The 25,727-nt window shown below is 39.5% G+C and overlaps 1 protein-coding gene across 22 annotated transcripts in view; it reads right to left on the bottom strand.

Annotated features, from left to right (window-relative positions):
* The window catches only part of KALRN (kalirin RhoGEF kinase), a 647,130-nt gene that overhangs the window by 222,288 nt on the left and 399,115 nt on the right, over positions 1-25,727 (bottom strand). For all 22 annotated transcript variants that reach the window (XM_079156104.1, XM_079156093.1, XM_079156099.1 and 19 more), the window contains exons 22-27: positions 21,881-22,063; positions 20,567-20,685; positions 15,282-15,348; positions 14,622-14,731; positions 2,759-2,828; positions 237-326 (exon numbers count right to left, since the gene is read on the bottom strand). In XM_079156104.1, the coding sequence (XP_079012230.1) occupies positions 237-326; positions 2,759-2,828; positions 14,622-14,731; positions 15,282-15,348; positions 20,567-20,685; positions 21,881-22,063 (639 nt within the window). The remainder of the gene's footprint in view (positions 1-236; positions 327-2,758; positions 2,829-14,621; positions 14,732-15,281; positions 15,349-20,566; positions 20,686-21,880; positions 22,064-25,727) is intronic.

Genomic DNA, 25,727 nt, shown 5'->3' with positions numbered 1-25,727 from the left:
GCAGAGAGACAAATTTGCCTTGTCCAAAATTACAGCACTTAAGATGGAATGGGGTAAAACAAAAGACAAACACTGTTTTGTTCTTGCTTTTCTCTATGCTTTTCCATGAGAAAAAGGTTTGGAGTTGCCAATTAAAAAAACGAGGAACAGAGGATAGCTAACCACCCATTATCCCAGAGCAGAGAAACCTTTCCACCTGCTTGTCAATTGTTAGAGAATGGGAAACTAAAGCTTACATCAAAGAAGGTGCCGGCATGCTCCAGGATCAGCTGGTTGGAATCAGGCTTGTTTTTACAATAGGTAACATACATCTGAAATTTGTCTGCCTGAAAAGAACAAAGACAATGATAGATAAGCATCCATCAGTTTCTCCCTTCTGTTCCCTGTGGCTTAGGGCACCGTGTGGGCTACACAGTTAAACCCTCAGATATTGATGCCTGGATTTTCTGTGGCAAATGTTCTGTGCTCATTCTAGCCCAGGTTCCCTAACAGATTTTGGAATGCTTTTCTCCGCCTGTTAGGTAGAAAGTTTGCTGAAAGTAAGCTTAGTTTCATATTAGTGCTAAAAAGAAATGGAAAAACTGACTCATGTATCATAATGTATTCTGAAGTTGGACAGAATTTAGAGATTATCACCACCCTTTTGTGTATTACCCATAATTGTGTCCCCTGCCTTGAAAAAGGACAAATTCTGTCCCTTTTCGAGAATGAAAATGAGATGTGAACTCAGAACTAGATCTGCTTGTACTCCAAGTCTCCACTGGTGGGTAGTTTAGGAGCAAAACAAGCCATCACCCCCAAATTCCCAGAGGCGATGATGGTGACCCCTTGGGGCAGGGCCTGAACAATGATTCCTAAACAACTGTCACTTCATGGCTGGGTGCAAATTCATTTCTTATTTCTCTCAGCACACTTTGGGTTAATTACACACCCTTTCCATTGGAAAGATGTGGCATTTTGGCCACTGAGTACTTTCCCCACTGGTGAAACACTGTCCATTTGGTGTCTATAGAACATTTGAGATAGTCTCTCCTGACAGAGCAGCTGAAATATGTGCTCATTTCATCAGACTTCACTGTTCCATGTTCTTTATGTATATTAACTCCTTTGACCGTCAGGCCACCCCTATGCAGTGAGTTCTATTATTCAACAGATGAGAAAACTGTGGCACAGATTGATTGGCTCTACATTCCCATAGTTAACAGGTAGAGGGGCTGGAGTTGAGGCTCAGTGGTAGAGCACTTGCCTGGCATGTGTGAGGCCTTGGGTTCGACCCTTAGCACTGCATGTAAATAAATAAATAAAATAAAAGACCCATTGATAACTAAACAAAAAAATATATAAATATATATACACACATATTTTTAAAAAAACCTGATAGAGCCCAAGCAACTGACTTCAGGCTTGTGGGTCTTAACTATCACTATTTAATACATTATAAGCAACTCTACTCTTCAGTCCTGCACTACACTCATATATTAAGATTATGAGATTTAAGAAAAATCTCCTTGGAATAATTCTTGGCAAAAGTGCATAATTTATTCAATCATCAAATGTTCTCTGAAACCAGTTTTAGGGGTTATATACTACCTAGGAGGTAATTCATCATCCCTGAGAGATGATGATAAATCACACTTATGGTTGATTGTAAAGATAATCCACAAATTACTTGAAACAAGATGCAAAAAAGTTCCTGTACTTAATGATCAATCTTGTTTTTCTCTATGTCGACTGTGCAAGGGATCATAAATTATTTATCAGCATTAATATGAGCTATGCATTGGCTCATATATTAGAACAAAATGAGATGACACTCTGAGACTTTCCAAAGAAATCAGAGTATGCTTGGAAGCAAACATTAAGATTTCATGAAAAGAAAGCTTATCTGGGAGTCAGATCTTGAGTTGTGGGACTGCTGTGATATTTATTACATGCCAGTGGGCTCGTCAACCTCCTATCTCATTTTTTAAATCTAAAACATAATGACAGTCCTGCCTACTCCATAGAATAGTTGAGAGCATGAACTCTGAATTGCAAAGACATTTTGAAAGTAATTAGCCCGTTTTGAGTGCAAGTTATAAACAGGTAATTATCATGTAGTAGAACTCCTGACCCTAGGGAAGAAGTTTCATGTTAGTAATCCCCAGTGTCCTATGTGAACTTTCCTGGAGTTCTTTGCACTCATATCCATGAGCCTGAGCACAGAAATTTGCGCAGTGGAAATGTTTATGAAGATTAAAGTTTCAGTTTACATGATTAGAACCTGGTACATTCAGGCCATAGACTTGGCCCATGAAGACAGCACCAAGAAAGAGGATAATTAGATGTTTGTCACATAGGACAAAAGTGGGAGGAACACCCTGGGGGCCCATCCTTCTCTATTAAGTAAAGAAGTATAACCAATGGTTAAGGATCTTCCCAAAGTTCTAATTCCCTGATCCACATCCTGAATAAAGCAACTCATGGGCTGAGCTGCTGTGGAATGTGGCCTTGTTCCACACTCCTAATCTCTCGATTTTAGAAAGTTGTTAGAGAGTTTAAGATGGTGCTTGGACTTGCTGTCTAAGGACTTTCCCGAGGACAGCTCTGCTCCTCAGGGATGGACTGCTTCTCACAGATGGCCTGATGGTCTCTCTCTGCAGCCCCTGGTCCTGTGTGAGGCTGGCAGTGACACCAATCCTCAGGTTGGGCATGGAGCAGCAGTGCTGTGTGAACTCCTGGAAACGTGGACAGTGGGAAAGGGAGTTTGGGTGGTTACCCAGGTGACAAAGCAATGTCCCACGTCCTCAGGCAGCTGCTCGTATTTCTCCAGCTCTTTGAGGAAGATGCTGCAAGAGGAGAGAAAGGCTGCATGAGACACTGTGGTACAGGGATAACCCCCTTAGAGGATTATACCAAGGCCAACACAACTATAACCTCTCAATTATTTACATGTGGCTTTTTTACTCTCTGAGTGATAATGTAGTGAGATGCAGTTTTTATGTTGGAACTAATTTCATCAAAATGTTATGTTTAGAACTACTAAAAATTAGTGTTACTTAATATTATTTCCCTGAGGGCTTCACACTTCTTGGGGTGGAATATAAAAAATGAAATATTGTACTTCCATTTCATCTTTCATTTTATCAGCAACTATGCCTCTATTTTTTACTCAAGTAGTCTGAACATACTATAAATATTTTTTAAATGTAGATGTGAAAAAGAACAAAATGAAATATCATTCATAACTCAGAGATGAAGTGAAAAAAAGTTCAATCCTTCACAGACCTCCTTGTAATTCTTAACTTGCTTCTTCCATCAATAGCCAATTGGGCTAAAAAATGTGAGTTCAACTTGATGTTTTTAATACAGACATCATTAGACAGAAATTTAATTGGGAAAGTCATAATGTATTCCAAAGTTTAACTGAATTACTACTGAATCATCTGCCATGTGAATATCTATATCATAGCTTCTTCCCATGTTAAGAAACAATAAAGAAACAAATCACACCAACTTCAAATTCATGCATTAAATAACTGGTTTTGATTCAGAGAATATAAGTTCTAACAAGTTATCATTATAAAAAGGACTGGGGAAGTAGCTCAGGGTAGAGGACAGTGAGTTCAATCCTTCATACCAAACATAAAACAAAACAAACAACAACAACAAAAATACACAAAGTTTTCAAATTAAAAACAATTACAAGGTTTTGGGAAAGCTGACTAAAACAGAAAAAGCTGTAAACTTTATAAACTGCAATTTTACAGTATCTATCAAAATCACAAACACACTTATCTTTTGACTGTATAATTTTAATTCTGGAAAACTTCCTATAGTGATATCTACATGTACAAGGTGACACATACACATGCATTTAATTGTGACACTGTTTACAATGGCAAATATAGTCTATAAAAAAGTATTTAAACTATGGTATATCCATAGAACCAAATACTATGTAACTATACAAAAAACGACAAAGCTTTCTGTTTTCATATGGAAGACCTTCAGGACAAGCTAAACAGAAAAAGCAAGGTCCGAAGAATTTATACAATACTACATTACTTTTTGTCTAAGCAGATTATATTCTATTTCCAACCCAAGAAACTAAATAAAGTCATTGCCATAGGAAACCAGGTAAAATAACAGGGTGGAAGACAGTGTCTGTGAAACTTTTCAGCTTTTGGAACCACATGAATGCATTACCTTCAAAAATCAAAAGATATGAAGAGGTCCCATATTACTCCACAACTTACCTCTATCATAGGGGAAAAAAATCAGTTTTATTTTGATTTGACTTACTCTACCTGAATCTTACAATCAATACGTTTTGGCAGTTTCTTATAATTCATTGTAAGTGGTTATGAATTATACATACATATATGTATATATACATATACATAAAACTTGTATTCTTCCTTTATTGACACAAAACAATATTGTTTTGGAGTTTAAAAAATACGTGCAATATTTTAATATTTGGCAGGTCTATTTGAAAAGCAAAACTGTTAATAATGGTTGGTGGGATCACAGATGACATTTTTCTTTGTCCATCTGCAAATTAATTTTTTCTACAATACATGAGTATTGCTTGACTAATAAGAAAATATCATGTAGAAAATTTGGAGGACTTCCAGCAGTACCTATTTAGTGATAATCATCTTTCTCCTGATAAGTGTGAATTTTAGCATATTCTGAATTAACTCAAGGAACAGAAGTAATATAATGCAATATAGGGTTTAGAAATGTAAATATATAGTGCTTAAAATCAATAAAATGCTGTACTTATGGCTACTTTTAAAAGCACTACAGGTGGGCTGGGGTTGTGGCTCAGTGTTGGAACACTTGTCCAGCATATGTGAGGCCCTGGGTTTGATCTTCAGCACCACATAAAAATAAATAAATAAAATAAAGGCACTACAGGTGATATATTTAATATTTATTTAATAAGAATTCTTTAAAAAATAGGAAAAAGTGCTATAGCATGTTATAGTTGAGGATCAAACTTTAGTTCAAAGCCCCAAGGGACACATTCATTCATATATATACATATATATATGTATACATATATATATGAATTCTAAATTATATATATTATATATATTCTAAAGACATTAGAATACTTTTCCACAAGGAACACTAAATAATATAATGTACAGTGTCTTCAGAAATAGTTTTTCACAAGGTCTTGAGATATTCTTGACATGATCATTTCTCATTTTGGCCTTTAATATAAATCTCAGAGAAGACATGAATAGAAATCCAGCCTTGAGCTATGATGGACTGATTAGCACCAGAGGAGGGGACTGGAATAACTGGGCAATTGTGGAAGAAAATATGATGAGCTTTTCTAGGACAAGAACTAGTGGAAGAACATGTATTTCAGAGAAAGAAGAACCTAGGAGGAAAAGAGCTTGGAATGAGAGGAAGGGGAGAAGGGGAGACTTGCCAGGACTCCAGCCCTAGGATATTGCTCTCGCCTAGTAGGAAACCTCTACTTCTCCACTGTATTCTTCTTTTCATCCCTGTCCTCTAACTCTGACTCCCATGGTACATAGGCCCTTTTTCTTTAGGGGTGGACAAAGAAATGGTAAGCAACCTGCATCATGACATCCCATGCAGGATATAAAATGTTTTTGTTACAGAAGTTGCAGGGACACAAATGGGGACTTAGAATTTCCTTCTTTCCTGGACTCATGATCCAAGTGACCCAGTCACTTAAGTTAATTTAATCAAACAGTACTAATTATGCCTATGGAAATGATTCTTGATCCAGATGAAGATAGTGCTAGCAATTTTATTATAAATTCTAGAATTTAAATAGAACAACACCATGACTTTTTGTGTAAGCAGCTACCAAAAACCTATGGGAAGATGCTTTGAAAATTCTCAGGAAATAAAATGCTATAAATGGAGTTAAATGCATGGCATATGATTTCTATGACTAATGCTTTTTGGGAACATTAGGCTTTTTTTTTTAAAATAAGAGATAAGTTTAATGGTTTCATTAAATTTACATGCACATTGGGATCTTCACAGGACAGCGAAGTGCAAAGAAATTACCAAAGTGTGATGCTTTTATACTTTCTAGACAAAGAACGATGATTTTTTAAAGGAATAGCAGGGAAAATGAATATCTAGACTAAGGCGGTAAATTCTAGGGATGTTACCGAGAGATGTGTGGTGGGGGCGGTAGGGGGGATGTAGAAGCTAGTGGAAGACGAGGGTTACTTCAGAGTTTATTCAGGTTCAGTGCATCCCCAATTACCAGTCTCTGGTGATCAAGAATGTTTTCCAGCACTGGTTTGTGAAGGACATCACTCCCCAAAAGAATCTTTATGACTTGCAGCATGTAGGAAAATGTAATAAGGGGCTTAGCTGCAGTAACTGCCCCATTCCCTCCGGCCCACTGATCCCAGGTGTCAGGTGCCTCTCACAACAAAGCACAAGTTAAAGAACCAGGGTTCACACCTGGTCACAAGTGGGCAGTGGGAGGGGTCTTCCAAAGCCTAGTTTTCTTCATTTTTAAATAACAACAGTGTGGAGTTGTAAGGATTTACTAAGTCCACATAGATAAGGAACCCAACCCAGCCAGGCACACAGGACATATGACACTATTCTTCAAAATCAAAAGCAGTTCTTCAAAATCAGTGCTTCTCAATCTTAACTCATATCCTTTTTATAAACATAAATATCTCACACTCTTCCCCACTCTTAAAGACTTATACCTAGGGGGGCTTCCCTACCAAGTCCCCATTGAAAACTATAGCAATCTGGTGACCAAGGCTATTTTTCACATTGGTATGTGAAGGACATAACTCTTCCAAAGAATTTCTATACCTAAACCTATTCTGGAAAAGTCTTGGTTGGATGCTATGCAAAAGTTGGATTCCAAGGTCACCTATTATTTAAGTCTGGGAAATGCTGGGATAAGCTGGTTTCTTTACTCCAGGACTTCTAAATCCTATAACATAATGAGGTACAGTGTAGATCTCTGAAGGATAGAGTATGTAATGCTTCTTTGCAAGTGCAACACTTCTGATTTTAAGACTTTGGCATGCCACCAGGAGGTAGCACACTTGGGGGAGGAGAAGCAGAGTTTGTTTCAAGGGACATTTCTTAGGAAATCCTATTTAGGGCTTGGTGCACCTGGCTGTGCATTGTCCTCTGGGGTTAAGATCTGAGTATCAGCATTGTTTAGAAAAGCTTCCTGGACGATTCTATTGCCTTCAGTCACAGATCATATATGGGACAACTGCTCTGGATCTCAGAGTCCAGTCCAGTTGGCAAATCCTGCATCAATTCCACATGATTGAACTCGGGGGGAAAAAGCTAAGAATCAGAATAACTATTTGGCTTGTGCTGGGCATATTAGTTCAGAAATCTGAGGAAGAAATTCACTATCATCTCAGTGTACCTGTGCCTGGCAGGTAAGTGGATTATTAAATTCTATTTGACTTTTTAGTTCAAAGCTTATGAAGATAACAGATTATCATCTGATTAAAACCATTCCACTTCTTTCAACAAACACAAGTTTAAATCAAAGCATAATAGCTCACAACACTCCCCGCAGATGATGGAACATCCTGCCTCAGGTGTTCTGCAATAACACCTTGACCCTCACCATTTCAATAAGGAAAGTAATGAACTATGGAAGAATGAGCAAAGCAAGTGGGGTAAGTTGTTGGTGAATGTCTGGGGTTCTTTGAGAAATGAATAAAACTTTTAAAGAAATGTCAAGATCTAAGCAATGCCACCACACCTATTATGTCAGGCGTACTTATTTATGGGAAGCCCAGGACACTGACTCTGGATCAAAGTAGGTCTGGATTACTACATTCATACAAGCAGAGTTGGAGTTAAGAACACGTTTACGACTAGACAGATTCAGAGTCTGAAACATAAGAGGCTGGGTAGATTCTGGTTGGATATTAGAGCAGATGCAGAACTAATGGAGGGTCAGGATCCCAGAAGGAAGGTGGTGGATTGTTCACGGAATGGGAAGAGCACAGTGTGATCAGTTAGGCTGAGCCATGGGAATCTCTCAGCTCTATCCCTTCATTTCAGGCCAGAAACTCTGGGGATAGGGATGAGGGAGAGGTGTGCCAGGGCCAGGCTTCCACCCAGCACCTTCCCTGCAGCCTCCAACTTCAGGACACAAACTTACTTGCTGCACTGCTACCTGCTGAGTATGGTTAGTCAATGTTCTCTTGTTTATCTAATCTGTGTGATCAGATGAATACAACTTATTTGTATATATACATATGGACACCAAGTGTAATTTTAAAATAAAATCAATTTAATCCCACATTTAATGTTATTCATATCCATTAAGGTATTGTTAAACAACTAAGAAGTTCATGCATACAACTAAAGTTCATACTACTTCGACTCATCCAAATCAAACATTGAGACTTTGTCTTCCTCTGGGTATTCCCCACCATCAGCCCAAGGTTGACAGCTTACTGAAAACACAAACAACAGTAACAAGACCACAGCTATGTTTATATAGGCCTCTCAAGGGTTGTATAAGGCCTACAGCTATCCCTTAGAGTGTGGGTTTGAGTCCAAGAAGACCACAGCAAGTCTTCTGTCTCCTCTTTCCTTATCTTCTAAATATTAATAAAATGCCAGTTGGACTTTTGGCTAGTGACCAATTGGTTTAGGCAGGTCACATCTATTTGTAAACTTGTTTCTTGAAAACAAGGGAGTTGGATTATCTTTAAACATTTATTCCAGATTTTACCTTTAGCAATTCTGTAATTTTTCTGTACAAAGGGATAAAACATACTTGAGACCTTTGGAGTGGAAGAAAAAGAATGGAAAATGCTCACTTTAAGCATGAGTGTATGGAAAAGGGAGCTGCCACCCTTACCCTAGGGTGGCTCTGCCTTGGGGCTGGGAGCTGCACTGCCTTTTCTTACCACCTGGTGGAGCCAGAGCCTTGTTGTTTGGCTGTGGGTCAATACACTGTTTCAAGGGGTAGTAAAATCAATTTACAGTGAAAACCAACATTAAAAAAGAGAAGGAGGAAGAAATAGAACCTAACTTAACTGAAAATATCACAGTACATCACACATAGTAAAGGTGGGTTTTTTTTTTTGCAAAATTTAATTTCCTTAGTATATATGGTATATAAGCATGTGCGTGTCAGGGTACAACGTATGATCTTTTTTTTTTTTTTTCTCCTTTTTTCTTCCTCTTTTTGGCTTATAACAAAACATATTTGAAAAGCCCCACCTTGCTCATTCTCCTGACTGCATCAGGATCTAGGTCTTTACCCATCTCTCTTCCTCCCATCCTTCCCCATACCTCTCTTTCTAGATCAACCTACCTACCCCCACCCCCACTACTGCTTCCCTTTCTTCCTCTCTCCTCCCATCCTTCCCAGTCTCTTCCTTTCCCCTGAATACACACCTGCTTCACTGTGCTGTCACCTACACTTGGTCTAGGCATCTTACAGTATTTCCTACCTCACCAGCCTTTGTGTCCCCCACCCCCACTCACACATTACTGACTAACAACATCTCCACCCGACTCCTCCTTTTCCCCTCAGTCTCACAGACACATAAGTGACAAGTCACAAGCTCACTGGCAGGTGAGACCAGGGTCCTCCCCACTGCTGCCCCCCCCCCCCCCAGGGTGAAGTTGAGCCTCCTTCACAAACTGCATCCCCCTCCCCCATGCCTCTCCTGCTGTCTGCCAGACCTCACCTTTCTCCTTCCTTGGGGGCCCTTGTTCAAACTTCCCTGTCACCAAAGAAGCCATCTCTGCTTGTGAAGATCCCTCCCATTATTTAAGTTCTATCTTGAATGCCCCCCTCCCTGAGGCCTTTCGCTTTACTCCAACTGAGGCCATTTTCTTTTTTCAACTGCACAGGTGCCCCACCTCCATCCTTATCATTGGTACCTCCTTCTCAGAACTCAGGGGTTAGATGGAGCCTGAATTCGATTCATCACTGGTACCAAAGGTCTAGTCCAAAGAACTTTAGGAAAGTGATCGATGTTCCTGGTTCAGCGGCTCACCTGAGTAACCTCCCCCACCCCCAGCCCACTTCTCCACACTGGTGTTCCTCCCTGCCGTGCACCACTCCTGCTCCTGGCTGATCCTGGCCTCACCAAAGTGTCCAGCTCAGTTCCTCTGGTCTTCCTCCCTCAGCTTCAGGCCCAGAACACCAGACTGGGAGTGTGGTGACTAATTGCTAAGGCCAAATCCAACAGCTTCCAGCCATGTCTAGAGGGAGGGAGTGTGCAGGAGGGGTGTGTGGACTTGATTGTTGACCCTCCACTTTCCTTTCCAACCTTTGCTGAAGACAGATTTATTTCAGGTGTTTAGTAGGTGCATGGGACCTGATTGACATTGTTACAGAATAGGTGGAAACATTCCTCAAATTTGAGGATCCACATGAAAGCTGGTTTAGCTGTGTGAGTTATTTAGCAGCCACAGTGAGGCTCTATGGAGTGGGGAGGAGAGAGAGAGCACAGAAATGAGACTAACCCTCCCGGAATCTAATGCCTGATCTTTATGGGGTGGAGAGAGAGGTGTCACACCCTAGGCAAGGCACTGCCTCCTCTCTGGGTCTCATTCTCCTTGTCCTTAAATGGACAGGGTTGTATTTGATGATTGAGAGGACTCTCTGAGCCCTCCCTATAGAAATTTTATTAAAATATTATTGTTCAGATTCATGTACCACCATGTCACCAAATAACTAAAAAGGAAAAAACTCAGATTTAACTGAAAGTGATGAGTACTTTAAATAAAAGACTATCCTGACCAAAACTGAATGTCCAATAATGAAGGCAACATGAAAACAAATGACTTTAAAAAATAATTATAAGTTGTAGGTTAGGTTTTGGGGATCTATTTAGGAAACACACTCTTGGCTGAGTGCTCCTGGAAGGCTGACAAAATGCAACAGAAATAGGCAAATTGCATGTGTAGATAGGCAAATTTCATGATCTTCATGTTCAGTTGTGGAGAAAAGAGACAAACACAAGAGAGGAGAGTGAAGGGTAAAACTAAGTATCATTTCACTCTGACCTCCAACTGGGGCAAAATTACTGCTTGTAGATATTAAATTCTACATAATGAATTGTTCTTTACAGAAATTTTGGTGCTTGGTAATTCCTCCATTCAATACCTATAAAGACAAAGATCTTTAAGACAAATCACACACACTCAAACATACACATGTACACACACACACCTAATTTTGGATGCCATTTTTCCAAGTGACATCATTTAGATGGGTCACTACTAAGTAGCTGAGGTGTTATGTATTTAATCATACATTCCTTGTTCTAGGTGCTAATTTCCTAGTAACTCAGCTAATTAAGTTATCCAGGTGGTATCTATCTCAATCTCTCCCTCCCCGCTCCCTCCCCTATCTCTTTGGAATAGAGGCAGATAATCTGAGCTACACAGCTGAAATGAGAAGGGGTATATTCTCTGATAACACTTAATTGAAACTTTAGAAACAATACAAATAATTGGAGTTAAAAAAGAACTCTTTGATGTTTTCAGGTTAAGAAGTAACTATTTCTGAGAAGTACTGTATTCCTGAAGAATAAATAGGTATTAAGACAATTGAAAGGTCCTCTCATTAAGAAGTTCCCATTAAACTTCTGCACCTAGAATTTCTATTGCTTGTCTAGGAGGCTCTAGTAGTGATGGGGGAAAAGTAATACCTAGAGTTTTTTTTTCCTCAGTCTTGAGCATTTCATAAGTAAAAAGTGAATTATGACTTGAATGGCATTAGTCATAAATCTGCAAAATGTAACTTTATTTTTAGCTCATTCATTTACCCAGCCATCCATTCACCCACCCAACAAATACTACATGTTTACTGCAGGCCAGGTATTGGATTATGCAGTGAAAGACATGGTCCCTAAAGGAGTTGACAGACCTTACAGTTTTTAAGTTGGGCCAAGTTCCATTTTTTCTTTTATTTATTAGAGATTTTAGAGTGTGATATGTTCTCCATTAATTGAAATTTGTCTGGCTTAAGTAGAAAGCATACATTAGGAGTACAGTAAATCCTGAGCCCCCAGATAATGTAGGAAATTAATATACAGAGTGAGATCCTTGGATGTTCCCTTGAATTGTGAATAATTTAAAACATTAATTTCTTTTGGTCAATAGCTTTCTAAATACATTACAGAGTTTCTTGCTTTAAATGGAGAACATACTAATGATTCAGGATTATTACTAATATCAATTATTATGCTACAATGTAATAGACTGGCTGTGTTGGACCCTATGAGATAAAGGATGCTTTTGCAGCAATACCCAGCAACCCCTGACCGCTATGGTTTTTTTTGTTTGTTTGTTTGTTTGTTTTATTGCCTTTTATTTTTTGCCATTTATCTGTCGTCTTTCCTGTTGATCTTACTTTATGCTGCTCTTTGAACTGTTTGCTCAAGTTCTTGCTTCCAAATTGTTGTGAGCTTGCAGACTATATAGTCAAGAAGTAAACTGGCTGGTAGGAGGGCAGAAAGGTACTTCTATGAAAAGACAAAAACTTAATCTTTATGACATTTTTTTGTTGCTCAGAGTATGGTTTTCATTTCCTTCTTGTTTCTTCATAATGTTCTAAGTAGGTAACATGTGCTTGGTAGCTGTGTTCTTGATAGTTTTTCTTATTCATCTTTTACAGAATATAATATTCTATATGGTTTGATTTTGAAAGGTTTTCTTAGCATTGTATTTTGTAACTGGTTGGTAGATTTTCAGCTATTAAAAAATTACAAAATTGTTTACCATGGTTTACTAAAGTAATATCATTAAACTACAGAAAGAGGCATAGCTGTGCTAGAAAGTTTGTTATAATTGTTTGATTTTGAAATTAATATTCTCTCCCTTATAAAGTGATTTAGCACAAGCAGGGCTAATGGGAAGTGCATGTTGTGATCCTGAGATTTCTTTACTTGGTCCATTTGGTAAGAACATGGGGAAAGTAAGACTAGTTGATTAAATCCTAGAGACCACAGTTAGACAAGTAAAGTAACAGGACTTACCGTGTGCCAGTCCAATGCCTTCTCAGACATTCCTGGGGGAGATGGGATGATACTGAGCTGGGCTCAGATGATGGAATTTGGGATCAATGGTCAAGAATGGACTTATTGGAATCATATTAATGACAAGAATACAGGAATGATGACAGAAAACTTCTGTGTCTAGAGATTTCCAGATAGGTCAAATGGGAAGTGTTAAAGTTTATGATTAAAAAAAAGAGAGGGAAAAAAAAAAAAACTGGGAACTTTTACTAAGTACTCTGGAAAGTCAAAAGGGCTTTTTCCCCCACATAGAGCTTCCTGCTCTAATCTGACAAGGTTAGCATGTCATGGGAGCTACATATTTATGTTTCTTTAAACTGTCGCCATTTGATGACATAACAGGGATCCTTCATCAAGAGGGGAGTGACTTCCCACCCTTAATCAGACCTTTCACAGCCCAGGATCCTTTAGCACCCCAACTCTCACTTGCCTCTTGGTCATTCTTAGCACAAAGCCATATCAAGGTTTCATTTTCCAGTACTGGGCTGTCCAGTATGGCAACTACTTTCCACTTGTGGCTATTTAAAACTAAATTTATTAAAATTAGATAAAATTACTCAGTTTCTTATAATAGCCACCCATACCTAGTGGCTACCATGTTGGACAGTAAGATCTAGAGCATGTCCATCACTGCAGAAATCTCCACTGAATGGTGCTGCTCTAGTCCTGGTCCCACATGGTTCTCTATCTGCACACATGGCCTCCTTGGGAACTCTGGGAATTGGCTGTTCTATCTCCAGCATCTACATCTCAGCTCCTGTAAATCCCTAACTAGTCTGACTCAGCCTTCTCTACAGCAGGCTCCTGAGAGCTTGAAGTCTTCATGCCAGTATTTTTCTTGTGTTTTAAGATCCTCTCTACTTGCATTTTGGAAATAGTTATTTCCATTGGTTTGTCATATAACTAATCATGCCTATGTTCTTACTATGTTCTTACTGACACTCTGTTAACATAATACATGATTAGTATGCCCTGAAAAAGATTCTTAAAACAAGCTGGGAGCTGGAAAAATGGGCTGTGAGGTTTAAGGTCTCCATGATTCTACTTATTTCAAAACATAGTGTTGATTGATGCTCGGCTGTTTACATTGTCAAGAAATGTGTTATATTTAACATTTTGATTATTTCTGTTATTGTTTGATTGTGGGTAGGAATGATGGAATAATTGGGGATGAGGAAATATTTAGGTGAAAGAAAACTTCAAAGAAATTTGAAACCCAAAGGCTAGCCGGATGGCTAGCCTCAAGTGGAGTTCTAATGTGAAGATTTCCCACAGGCTAATGAGGAGAAGCTCAAAGCACGATGATTGGGCAGAGGATGATGCTGCCTGCTAGGACCCTGAGGAGAACTGTGGAGGGACAGTGCTGAACAGCTGTCTTCACTCAGCACTAGGAATTTTGGACAATTGAGGAGAAAAGTTTAGTGAGAAAGAAGTCTGACAACGACTAACTTAGAGAACTGACCAGGTAGGACTGTACCAAGTCAGATGTGAGATTTATCAATGGCCTTGATCAATTTGTTGGGAACCTTGTGGTCTGGTATTTGTGGCCTCAGGAGTGCTCCACTGAACCCCCCACCAACCTACTTGTTATGAAAATCGTAGATCTCCTGGATGTTGCCAAAGATGATGTGCTCTTTATTGAGGATCCCAGGGGGGATTTCTTCCACACCACTGGTCATTTCCCACAGGTAAGTCTGTAAGACAGCAACAGTTGTATCATTAGCAAGTACACCACAAGAAATTCAGACAAATAAAGAGGCCCTCACACATGTGGGGCAAGACTTGAACTGGGAATGCATACGTAGTTTAAAAAAGTGAAATGTTATATAAGTAGAACAGAAAGAAACAAAACCCAAATGTTCCATCATCCTGAACTTTAGCAAGCACATACAGTTTGCTTGTTATCTATTAAATGTGTATGGATTTGAGTGTGTGTGTGGTGGGGTGTGAATTTTCAGATCCAATTTTAAGTTCACTGAGTGTGTCGTCCTTTTGATTTTGAATCAAAATGCCTTCCATACATTTTTGGGGGGTTGCTGGGTTTAGCTCTAGTCTAAGAATTGGAGACTCCCTTTTGAAAAGCACTTCAAACTCCCATGCAATTATTGTTGAATCTGGGAGAAAGATTTCCCCAGCTTTTTTTTTCTTTTTTTATTTGTTACTCTCTGGGAGAAGAACAAGAGCACTAAACTCCTCTCAAGGACCTGACAATGGCAAGGAGGAACTGATTACTGCAAGACTTACCTCCAAGCACTCATGCAAGTCCCTGACATAAGCCTTCTCTGTCTGGAGTAGTTCAGCCATAATGAATCTAGAAGGAAACAAATGGGCTTTCAGCTGGTTATAGATATAAAGCCTCCCTTCCTTCAAACTTCACTTCTCTACCCCGACATTTATCATTCTTGAGTGTCCTATTTTTCTACTTAAACAAAAAACTCCTTCCCTCTCCTATGGGTCACTCTTAACCATAGGAGCACCACTTGTACTCAGCTGGTTCCATCATCTCTCTCCCTTTAGTTCCCCAGTACTGTGATTCTGTGCTAATATTCACATGCTCTCAATTGTGTGCATGTGTGTGCGTGCACACAGTTCACAAGATGTGGAACTGTTCATATTTCATATGCAATCTCACCAACAAGATAACTTGAAACCCAGCTTACTCATCTCTCTTATACCTCCTAGAATGAATTCTGTTCAGCAGAGTTTAGAGACTTATACCAAAACACTACTCAGTACCATAAGTGAAACCAGGCTTAGGTTGAAAGAAAACTTCAGTGGAAGTTCAAAGCTAGGCTTGGATGCCCAATATATCACAGAGATCAGGGTTTAGCAATTATTTTTTCTGTAAAGAGCCAGAAAATAAGTATCTGTGGGTTATTCAGTCTCTGTCACACACTCAATGTTGCTGCTGTACGACATAAAAGGAGTCATAGATATGTGTTAACAAAAATATGTGTGGCTGGGTTACAATGAGACTTTTCCAATGAAACTATTATGGACACTGAAATATGAATTTAATCTAATTTTCACATATCCCAAAATGGTATTCTTCTTTTGAATATTTCCAATCATTTATGTAAAAATAACTTTCAGCTTACAGGGTATACAAAATAGACAATAAGTCAAATTGACCTATGAGCCACAATTTGCTGACCTCTGACCTAGACTGTCCTATTACATATGTAGGCATTATTTCCAGTGGAATTTATTTGCATCACAAACTGGAGTGCACAGAACTAAGCATGTTCAGCCTAAGTTAACAATGTTAAGTGACTGCTTTTCAGTCTACCATAAAGAGAAGTTTGTGCCTTGTAGCTTTAAGGAGAGGATTCTTCCTTGGTGGGCCCTGAAGTAACACAATGATCTTGAACAATTATTAAATTTATGATCCAGGCTTTCAGTGTAGTGTGTTCACTTTAATTTTTACTCCACAAAGTTTTATTAGAAATAATGTTTGCTAGCTGGCATATGATATCTAATTTAGCACAAAATATATACATATATATTTGTCTTATATTTTCTATATCAGTTTTTTGCATAGTTAATAATGAGAACCTCTAATTCCAGGTGTTCTCTCACATGACAATTTCAAGAATTATTGTCCCCTTCTGGAAACTTCACAAGAAATACCACACGAATAGCAACTTTTCCTAAAACTTTATCTTGATGGAGTTTTCTTGAAGTAATACATTGTTCTAGCAGTGACCTTTCTATTAAAATTGAAAGACTGATAAGAAAAATTCCCTTTGGGCTGGATGTACAGCTCAGTAATAGAGCTCTTGCTTTGTATGCATAGGGCCCTGGGTTAAATCCCTAGCATGGCAAGAAAAAAAATCATCCCTTTTCAGAAGTTTGTCACTAAGAGTGGGAAGTGTATGAGTCTGGGAGTTAGATAATCAGGAACTGAATTATGACTTTGTCCTTTACTAGAAGTAGGAATTGCTTTTCCAAGCCCCAAGTCCTTAGTTATAAAACAGCTGATCACGCAGGATTGCAGCAAGGATTAAAGAAGATCATGTAAGCAAAGTGCCTGGTACACAAGAGATGCTTTGGAAATATTCAGTGATTAAATCTGTAGATTGCTATGAAACTAGGAAAGAAAGAAGATCAGAAGGAACATAAACTGATCGGCTTTGAACAGTTGTGTTTGATTTCACTGCCTTGGGTTTCTTTCTCCGTGTGCTTCCTGTAGTTCTACTTGTCTTTCTTCATAATTTATCTCCATTACCCCATTTTGTTTTATTATCCACCCATCCTTTATGCTCCTAGGGTTATTTGTTGTCCTACAAAGAACCCAGGAGGAGGTCTAGTGTAATCTCATTTCCTTCCCTGTTATGGGTTGAACTGTAACGCCCAGAATTTATATGAACTACTGACCCTCAGTACCTCACATGTTGACCTCATTTGGAAATAGAGTCACTGAAGTATTGGAGTAGGTGGGCTCCCCAGCATGACTGACGCCCTTATAAATTTGCATATATATTCAGGAAGAACACCAGGGGAACATGAAAACAACCACCTATAAGCTGAAGGGAGACCCTGGAACAGATCCCTCCCTGAGAGACCTCAGAAGGAACCAACCCTGCGCACACCTTGATTCTGGGCTTTCGGTCTTCAGAACTCTGACAAAACACATTTCTGTTGTTTAAATCACCCAATTTATGGTGGTTTGTCATGCAGCCTTCCCCATATGCACTCTCCAAATGAAACAATCTCTGGCTTTCCAGACCAGCTTTGGCTCCAAGGAAACTGTGGTTCGATTTCATTTTGATAAAGTAAACTAGACAGAGCTGTTTAATCTTAGGATGTACTAATTTTTTCCAGCATCACCCAAGTAGTCTGTCAAAATATTCTTCACAAATCCCCCAGAGGTCTCTGCATGTGTGTGACTCTGTAATCCCACCATAAAGAAAGCAGAGTTTCAAGAAATGGTTTCTAAGGTTAACAGTGTTCATTGTTTCCATCATTTAAGAATCAATAAGTCTTGATTAAAGTGAAATACAGGTAAACATCTACCCACAACCAACCAAAAAAGTAAAATGTGTTTTGCCTACTTGGAATCAAGATCTTGAAATACAGACCCTCTTTGGTATCCTTAGGGGATTACTTCCAGGACTGCCACAGATACCAAAATCTGCAGGTGTCCAAGTCCCTTCTATGAAATGGCACACTATTTGCATAATCTGTGCAGTTCCTCTGATATACTTTATGTCATCTCTAGGCTACTCCCCGCAAGAAATACCTCACCCCAAGAAAAAAGACAATGTAAACGTTTTATAAATAGTTACACTGTCCTGTTGAGGAAATAGTGACAAGAAAAAAGTCTGCATGTTCAGTACAGGGACAGCTTTTTTCCTGAATACTTCTGACCCATGGCTAGTTGAATCAGAGGATGTGGAACATCTTAGGAAGATGTTCACAAGTAAGAAGGACTGATTGTACTTAGAGAACAGAGCTGGAAGCTAATGTTAAATTGGTCCCAGCTCTCTTAAATTGATTCTGGTCCCTTATCATTCTTATTCTTAGAAAACAGAGTTTACTTAATGAAAATCTCAGACAACTTCAGATTCTTCCAAAATGTCTGAATGCCAGCATCTTCTATGTCTTCTTGCCAATGCTCCTCTGGGCTGCTGTTGAACTGGTAATAAACACGTGGCAGCTTTACATCTGACCTCCACAATTCATTCACTGGACCAGTTGCTAGGTATGTCTTCTTTCCTTTTAAAATCCTATAACTCACCAGGCAGATTCTGGAATCTGAATACCTAGACTAAGTCAGAGGTGGGGCTACCTGCCACTGGGATGTCTCCCAAAGTGTGTCTTACTTTCTTCCGACTCAATTGTTTATCTCAGAGTCAAGTAAGGAAGCTGTTATTATTTGTTATGTGATTTTAGATAAGTTTTTACCCTCTCTCAAAGGTTTCAGTTTCCATATACAATTATATCCTATAAAATTTTCTTGACCAATTTTTTTTATCTTCATTACTAACCTATTGGCTCACTTAAGAGAGTATAAACTATTGGCTCACTTAAGAGAGTAAAATACTCCTTGTCCTCGAGGAATTTAAAATCTAGTTAGGGAGATGTCCAGAAATCAATTAGATAAGAAAAGTATGAATCAGTATAGAGAAGAAGTGTAGAAGTTCCGAAAGGAATGAACCAATGACAACAGAAGTTGTACATAAAGAATTCATAGATACATAGGACATGAACTGGATTTTAAAGAATCAACAGCATTGCTGGGTGCAATCTAGCAACTCGGGAGGCTAAGGCAGGATGGTCACTAATTCTAGGTAATCTCTGCAACTCAGTAAGATCCTGTATCAAAACAAAAAAGAGCAGGGATTGTAGCTCAAGAGTAGAGAGCCTCTGCATGCAATACTCAGTGCTACCAAAAAAAAAGTATTTAAAGAGATAAAATCACACAGAAAAAAAGAGCAAAGGAAAGGGGAAAAGAAACAAAAAGAAGAAGGTTCTAGGTCAAGAATACTGCATGAACAACTGTATGTAACTTATTCTTGGACCTGAAAGGAGACAATGAAAGTGTTATAACTGAAGTGTGTCATTTGAACTGGGAAGTATTTTGAAATAAGACTGACTTAGGTGAGTCCCAATGACAGTACCTTGGGGAGTTTGGTCATTATCTAAGGGGCAGCATAAAACCATGTGAAATTTGGAGCTGGTAAGGAACATATGGAAATAAATAAAATACAGAATGATGAAGAGTCAGAGCTGGTTTAAACTTTGTCCTCATTACTTACACATAGTGTAGTTTGTGAAAAAGTTCCTTAGCTTTCCTAAGTATGATTTCTTATACTAAAAATGGGAATAATTATAGCTATTTGAGAGAACTTATAGGAAGATAGAAAATGTGTGTGAGGCTGTTTGGATGATGTTTAGCCCATAAAAAATATTTAGGAGGTGGTTGGAAGGATGCTGGTATTAGCAACAACAAAACACCAGCTAATATGGCATCACTGTGCAGGTAAACCAGGCAGGGGCTGGCAGCTGGAAGACCAAGGCAAGTTTTTCAAATAATTCAGATTTCTGGTGATGAGGTTAGCAAACAGGAGTCTGTGGGGATGTAAAACCAACAGCAGAGACAGAAAGCAACTTTGCAGAAAGGATTGACATAAGGAAGGAAAGGATGAGTCAAAAGCTTCCTTCACAATTTCAGGGCTGGGAGGCTAGAATTAGGAAACCAGAAGGGAGAACTAAATTTGGATGGGGAGACAAAAGCATCTGGTTGAGTCACTGTTGAGATCTGACATTGTGAAGGGAAATGTGGTGATCCAAGAAGAGGAAGGGTACTCTAGGAAGTTCCTGATCCATGGAGAGGACTCAGATGCAGTACAGCTGGGAGAGACTGAGAAGCCTCCAGTGAGCCCATATTCTCAAGGGAAGCATCATGCCTGTCTACCCTTCTCTGGTTAAAAGGACACACTTGCTGCCCAAAGGGACAGGTGGCAGTGAAAACCAAGCCCAGTGACAAGGAGCCTGAGGTTGCCCTGGGAGCTCATAGCACTTACTCTTTCTTCCGGGCTGACTTCCGCTTCTCTTCATTAACTTCATGGTTGGCATCCCTTAATTTGACCTCACGATCTGACAGGCTTGCTGGGATGATGTCCAGCTCCAGGTCCTTGTTATCCTACATGTAGAAGGATCACAGAAGTCACCTTGGAGAAGCTTTAGAAGAGTCACTCACCCGAGGTGGGGGAGGTGGTAAAGCAGAAAAACAGAAAGATATAATGGAGAAGGGTGCAAGGATAAGAAATCCTACTAACACCCGCCCACAAGCACTCTTCTTTGTGGGGTAGTACTTCTTTCCAAAAAGGAAACATAAAAGGTTCAGTTCAAATGTTTAATACTAATATCCATAGCAATACACATTATGTGTCTATGTCCCAGAGGCCTTTGTTCCTGATTAAATCTAAACATACAGAGGCATAAATTAGTCCAAGATTGGTTCTTCACCAGCAAAATAATGTGAAACAGAAACACATAAAGACAAATAAAGTTTCATTTGCCAAAGGAAAATAATCAAACTATTTTTTATTTAAACAAGCAATTTCCCTTGGAAATAAAAAGCTAAGTGGTTGAACAATGACTGAACTTTCTAATTGCTCGTTCCTACTTATTTCAACCATCATTTGGTGTTTATGCATAATGGAACCCCCTAAAAGAAACTCAGATTAGAGCCCGGGGGAGATGTTAACTGCTTCAGCTCATAGTGGTTTGACCATTTCACTCTCTAGGCTGCTCCGCTTCAGAGCATGAGCCTATTTAATGATTTACAAATTAGAAATCCCAGGATTAAATTGCCAGGCTGTATTTATCTCTTAATTTATAGGGTACTGACCCCTATTATAAAGAAGAGATTAAAAGTCAGTCTTCCTTTGCTTCATGGCAAACAGTACCACTTTTCAGTTGAAATGTCAAATAGCCTTTGTACAAATTGTACCCCTTATTCTTGAAAGAGCACTATTATACATACTAGGGACTCTAATCATTAACTTAATTGAGTAAAAGATGATATTGATGAGGCCAAAATAAAGGGGCTAGTCCTCAAAGTCAATAATTAACTCTACACAGAGAAAAACTGCTCCGTGGCAACAGGCCTTGCTCTTGGCCAGCCAATTTTGCATTATATGGAACATTATCCAGGAGCACTAGAGGTGAATGGATCAGCAAGATCCCTCCCCTGTCACTCAAAAAGCAGGCAACAGGGCTCAACAGCTCAGAAGGACTTCTCTGGAAATGCTCTTTACCTCCATGGTGATGAGGGCAGTGGTGCTGAGAAGAGGAGAAGGGAGACACCCCTGTAGACAATACCCTCTACCCACCTCTGTGTTGACTCCTAGGGCTTTCTCCAGGGAGTACCGGTACTTTCCCATCCTCAAGGAGAAATCTCTGTAGTGCTTGTCCACCGTGGTCACCCATTTCCTTATCTCTGTGGCATGAATGTGGCCTTTTTCCACAAAGCTATCAGCCAACTGAATCAGGAGCTTCACCTTCTCCTTCGTTTGCTGCCCCAAAAGATGGCCTTATTACTGGATTACATTATTCTTGAGCCCTTTACCCCAAGTCCCTGTCTCTCCATAGCAGCCATAGGTTCCTCAGAGCCTGACGGCTCTGTTACTCACTAGCTGAGAGATCTTGAACAAACTGCTAAAACTCTCTGTGTCCTTTGGTTCTTGCATTCACAAAACAGGAATCATAATACCTGCATCAGAGGGTTGCTGTGAGCATTAAATGAGCTGATGTGCAGACTCCTTAAATAGTGCCTGGAATACAGTGGGCACTCACAGTGATCACAGCAAGAACCCAGTAAGCCATAAATGCTAGCCGTTATTATTACTATTGATGTTAGAATCTCTTACATTAATATAGTGCTTTACTGGTCTATAGAGATGTTATCATTGCATCTGAGACTCATGTGACTCTTAAAGTGTCCTAAAAAGTAAGTGGAGGAAGGCGATAAGGCTCTGTGAGCCACACATGAAAAAAACCTGAGGTTTAGTTTTTAGGGCTGATCAAAATTCATACCATCAGTAAGCAACAGAGCCTGTTTGTCTCTGTTCCTTTGTTCCTAGTTCTCTCCCTTCCATTACAGGCCTGAGGTAGGATCTAAACATCATGTAAGTTTATAAGTTGGCACATGCTAAGAGCCAAAAAAATCCAACCAGACCTAAGGGTAAATGCTTACTTAGATTGTTTTACTAAAAGGATCTTGTCTATAGTTTCCATTAAAGAGAGAGAAAAAAAAGGGTCAACAAAGCCAGTGTCTGTTAGAGGGCTAATGAGGTAAAACTATGACATGTACAGGGTTAATTTAATTTCTAGTAAAAATTTGTTCAACATCTACTCTGTCTACAGCCCTGTTGAGCGAGCTGTGGGGCCACGCTTGGGGGATAAATAAAAGGAGGAAAAAAGATGTTCATTTCCCCCAAACAGTCTATAATCACTTGAGGGGACAAGGTTTTCACATAGAATAGTTAAATAACTTAGGGCATTATGTAATTGAATGTCAAAATGAGAAGTAGGTATAATGGGCAACACAAAAATTTTTAAATGGGAAAAAAATGAAGGTAGAGTAGGATGCGAAGGCGGCAAAAGTTTCATGGGGAAGGTGGGTTCCAATTGGGTAAGATGGAAATGGAAGGCTTAGTAAGATGTCAACATTTGCCTGTCTTTTAAATTTGGATTTTGAAACTCTAAAATTTTCAGGGAAGCCTGATAAGTCTTAAGGGAAATTTGGAATATTTAAATAATATTCTAAGAAGAAAAAAAATCTTTTGGGTTGGAGGAAAATAGGTCCAAAATTTGATCACGCTACAAATTAGACACTGGAGGGAAACAGGCAGGAAATCACTGGAGTAGAAAAGACAGAAGTGAGACTTTCTTTATTCCACAGTTTTCACTTTCTAACCCTTCTAACTCTCCTACTTGCTCCTTTTCAGGCTCATCCACCGTCCTTCCCATGGGAAAATGATCCTCCCAAGAAATCCTTGAAAGGCAAGCAGAATGCTCTGCCTGCCACATGGCCAGGGAGACGAGGATGCTGGCTCTCCACTGGCTCATCCAACACACTGAGCCTCTCCTATCTCAGGACAGTGGGCCGGGAATCAAGGGTGAAAGTGCTATGGAGTGGAGGAGAGGTGGTAGGTGTGAGGACAGGAGAAACACCCCTCAGCCATAAACAGGCAAAGAGTACATTGCATCAGGAATTGATTAAGAAAATAATTTTGGTATCCTTAGGACTTCTATAATACCTGAATGCAGTCAGGGTTTTTTTTTTTTTTTTTTTTTTTTCTGCATGAAAAGGGTTTTCCTAGGTTACTATTTACTTAAAACAGAGCTTAACATTTGCTGTTAGAATCAAGAAATCCTTTTTTATGTAAGTTCTAGAAACATGTATTCTTCGCTCTTGGTAAGATGATTTTGCTCATGAGATGGGGTTTTGCAGTCAGTGGGTGGCAGCAGCTATACCAGGGCAGCTCCATCAGAGGAAACTACACCCTGAAACATCAAAACATCAACCAGGAGAACAGTTTGTGGCCAAGAATATTCCAGATACTTGAGAAGCCTGGGGAGCAAATAGTGAAATGAGCAGTGTGAACAAGCTCCCACCTGTCAAGGTAGTGGACCCTGTCTCCACTGCTTTCCATGACCCAAAACTGCATCCTGGCGAATGTCACATGCCCCTCCCACTGTGGTGAGGGGCTCCTTCTCACCCCACCTTCAACGCAATGTCCCTTTTTCATCTCCTTTCCTCTCCAAAAGACACAAGGCCCTTCCCCATGTTCCCACAATACCACACAGAGGTGCCTCTATTTTAGTAGGTGTCAAGGAGAGTTATTTGTGTATCTCCCTCATTATACCATGAACTCCTAAAAGGTGAGTGTTATATCATATTTGTTTACCTATCTCCAGTGTCCAGAAAAGAGCAGGCATACCATAAATGTTGAATGGGGGAACTGGTGAATGAATGTGCAAATCAGATGGAGATGAGTAGAGCTAGAACCAGCAAGAGCTAAGGGTTTCCAGTGGGAAGAATTAATTGTCAGATTTGGCTCAGTGAGACACCATAGTGGCCATGCCCACCCACCCCAAGTAGAGTCTGAGGTGATGACTATGGTGACTGCAGTAGCACCACATGAACTGCCACATTATGTGTATAGCTGGTAAGTAGAAAGGCAAAAACTTATCCCAGGAGGGCGGCCCATTGATATGAAGCCAGCAACTGCTAAGTTGACCTGGCCTGAAAGCTTTGTCTAAACGGGAGAAGTAGTGACATGCTGGGTCAATCGAGGCTGTCTTTCTGAGGATTTGAATTGCAGAGACAGGAATTTGGATGGCTGGTTGCAGGAATGGAAATGCAGAAAGGAGAGAAGAGGAGAAAAGGGAAGCTGAATCCTAATAATGGTGACCACTGCAGAAATCTCTGAGCCCCTGCTCTGGGGAGAGGACCAGACAATGTGGCTGCTCAAGTTGCTCTTGGTCTGAGGTGGCATCCTAGTTGTCATCTCCAGAAGTGAGACAATGCCACACTTCTCATTCTTCCGATGGGGGCTGAGTCATAGCTTTCCCTGAGGTCCTGGGAGATCCAGACACATAGTTTCTTCTTTCTTTCTCTACAAAACCATACAATATCTTCTCCTCATAAAAAGCCAATTTGAAATTCAAATCTGGCCCCAAAGATAGTAACCTTTATATAGACTGATGAAGTGGGGGTCAGATTGTAGCATCTGTTAAATGATAGGTTCAGAAGTCTGGGCATGATCTGTGGACAAAAGGGAGACTTTGGAAACTGTAATTCACCTGACCTGGAAATCTAGAACTGATGGCCCATGTATCTTGGGCTTCATGTATCCCCTAAGATATGTTCTGCCCTTTCTATTTTGAATTCTATGTTATCTGCTGAGAAAGACAAAGGTTTAAGAAGAGAAGTTTAACACTTCTATTTGTCCTCCCTCCCTTTTTTATTTTCTTTGACCAATTAATACTTTACCATCTTTCTCTCTAACTAGTGAGCCTTACTCTGAACAACATTTTTAAGAAATCCTTTTGTCTTTGGTACATTTTACAAGTCTTTAAGATTTAATTTCCTTGATATTAGTCTTACAATCTCATAATTTTCCATATTTGCCTTTCATTACTGGCATTCCTTATATTTACTGTTTATATATT

Source organism: Sciurus vulgaris, assembly GCF_902686455.1.
Source record: "Sciurus vulgaris genome assembly, chromosome: 10".
Lineage (NCBI taxonomy): Eukaryota > Metazoa > Chordata > Mammalia > Rodentia > Sciuridae > Sciurus > Sciurus vulgaris.
Note: the sequence above shows the minus strand (reverse complement) of the source record. Positions and strands in the feature narration are given on the sequence as shown.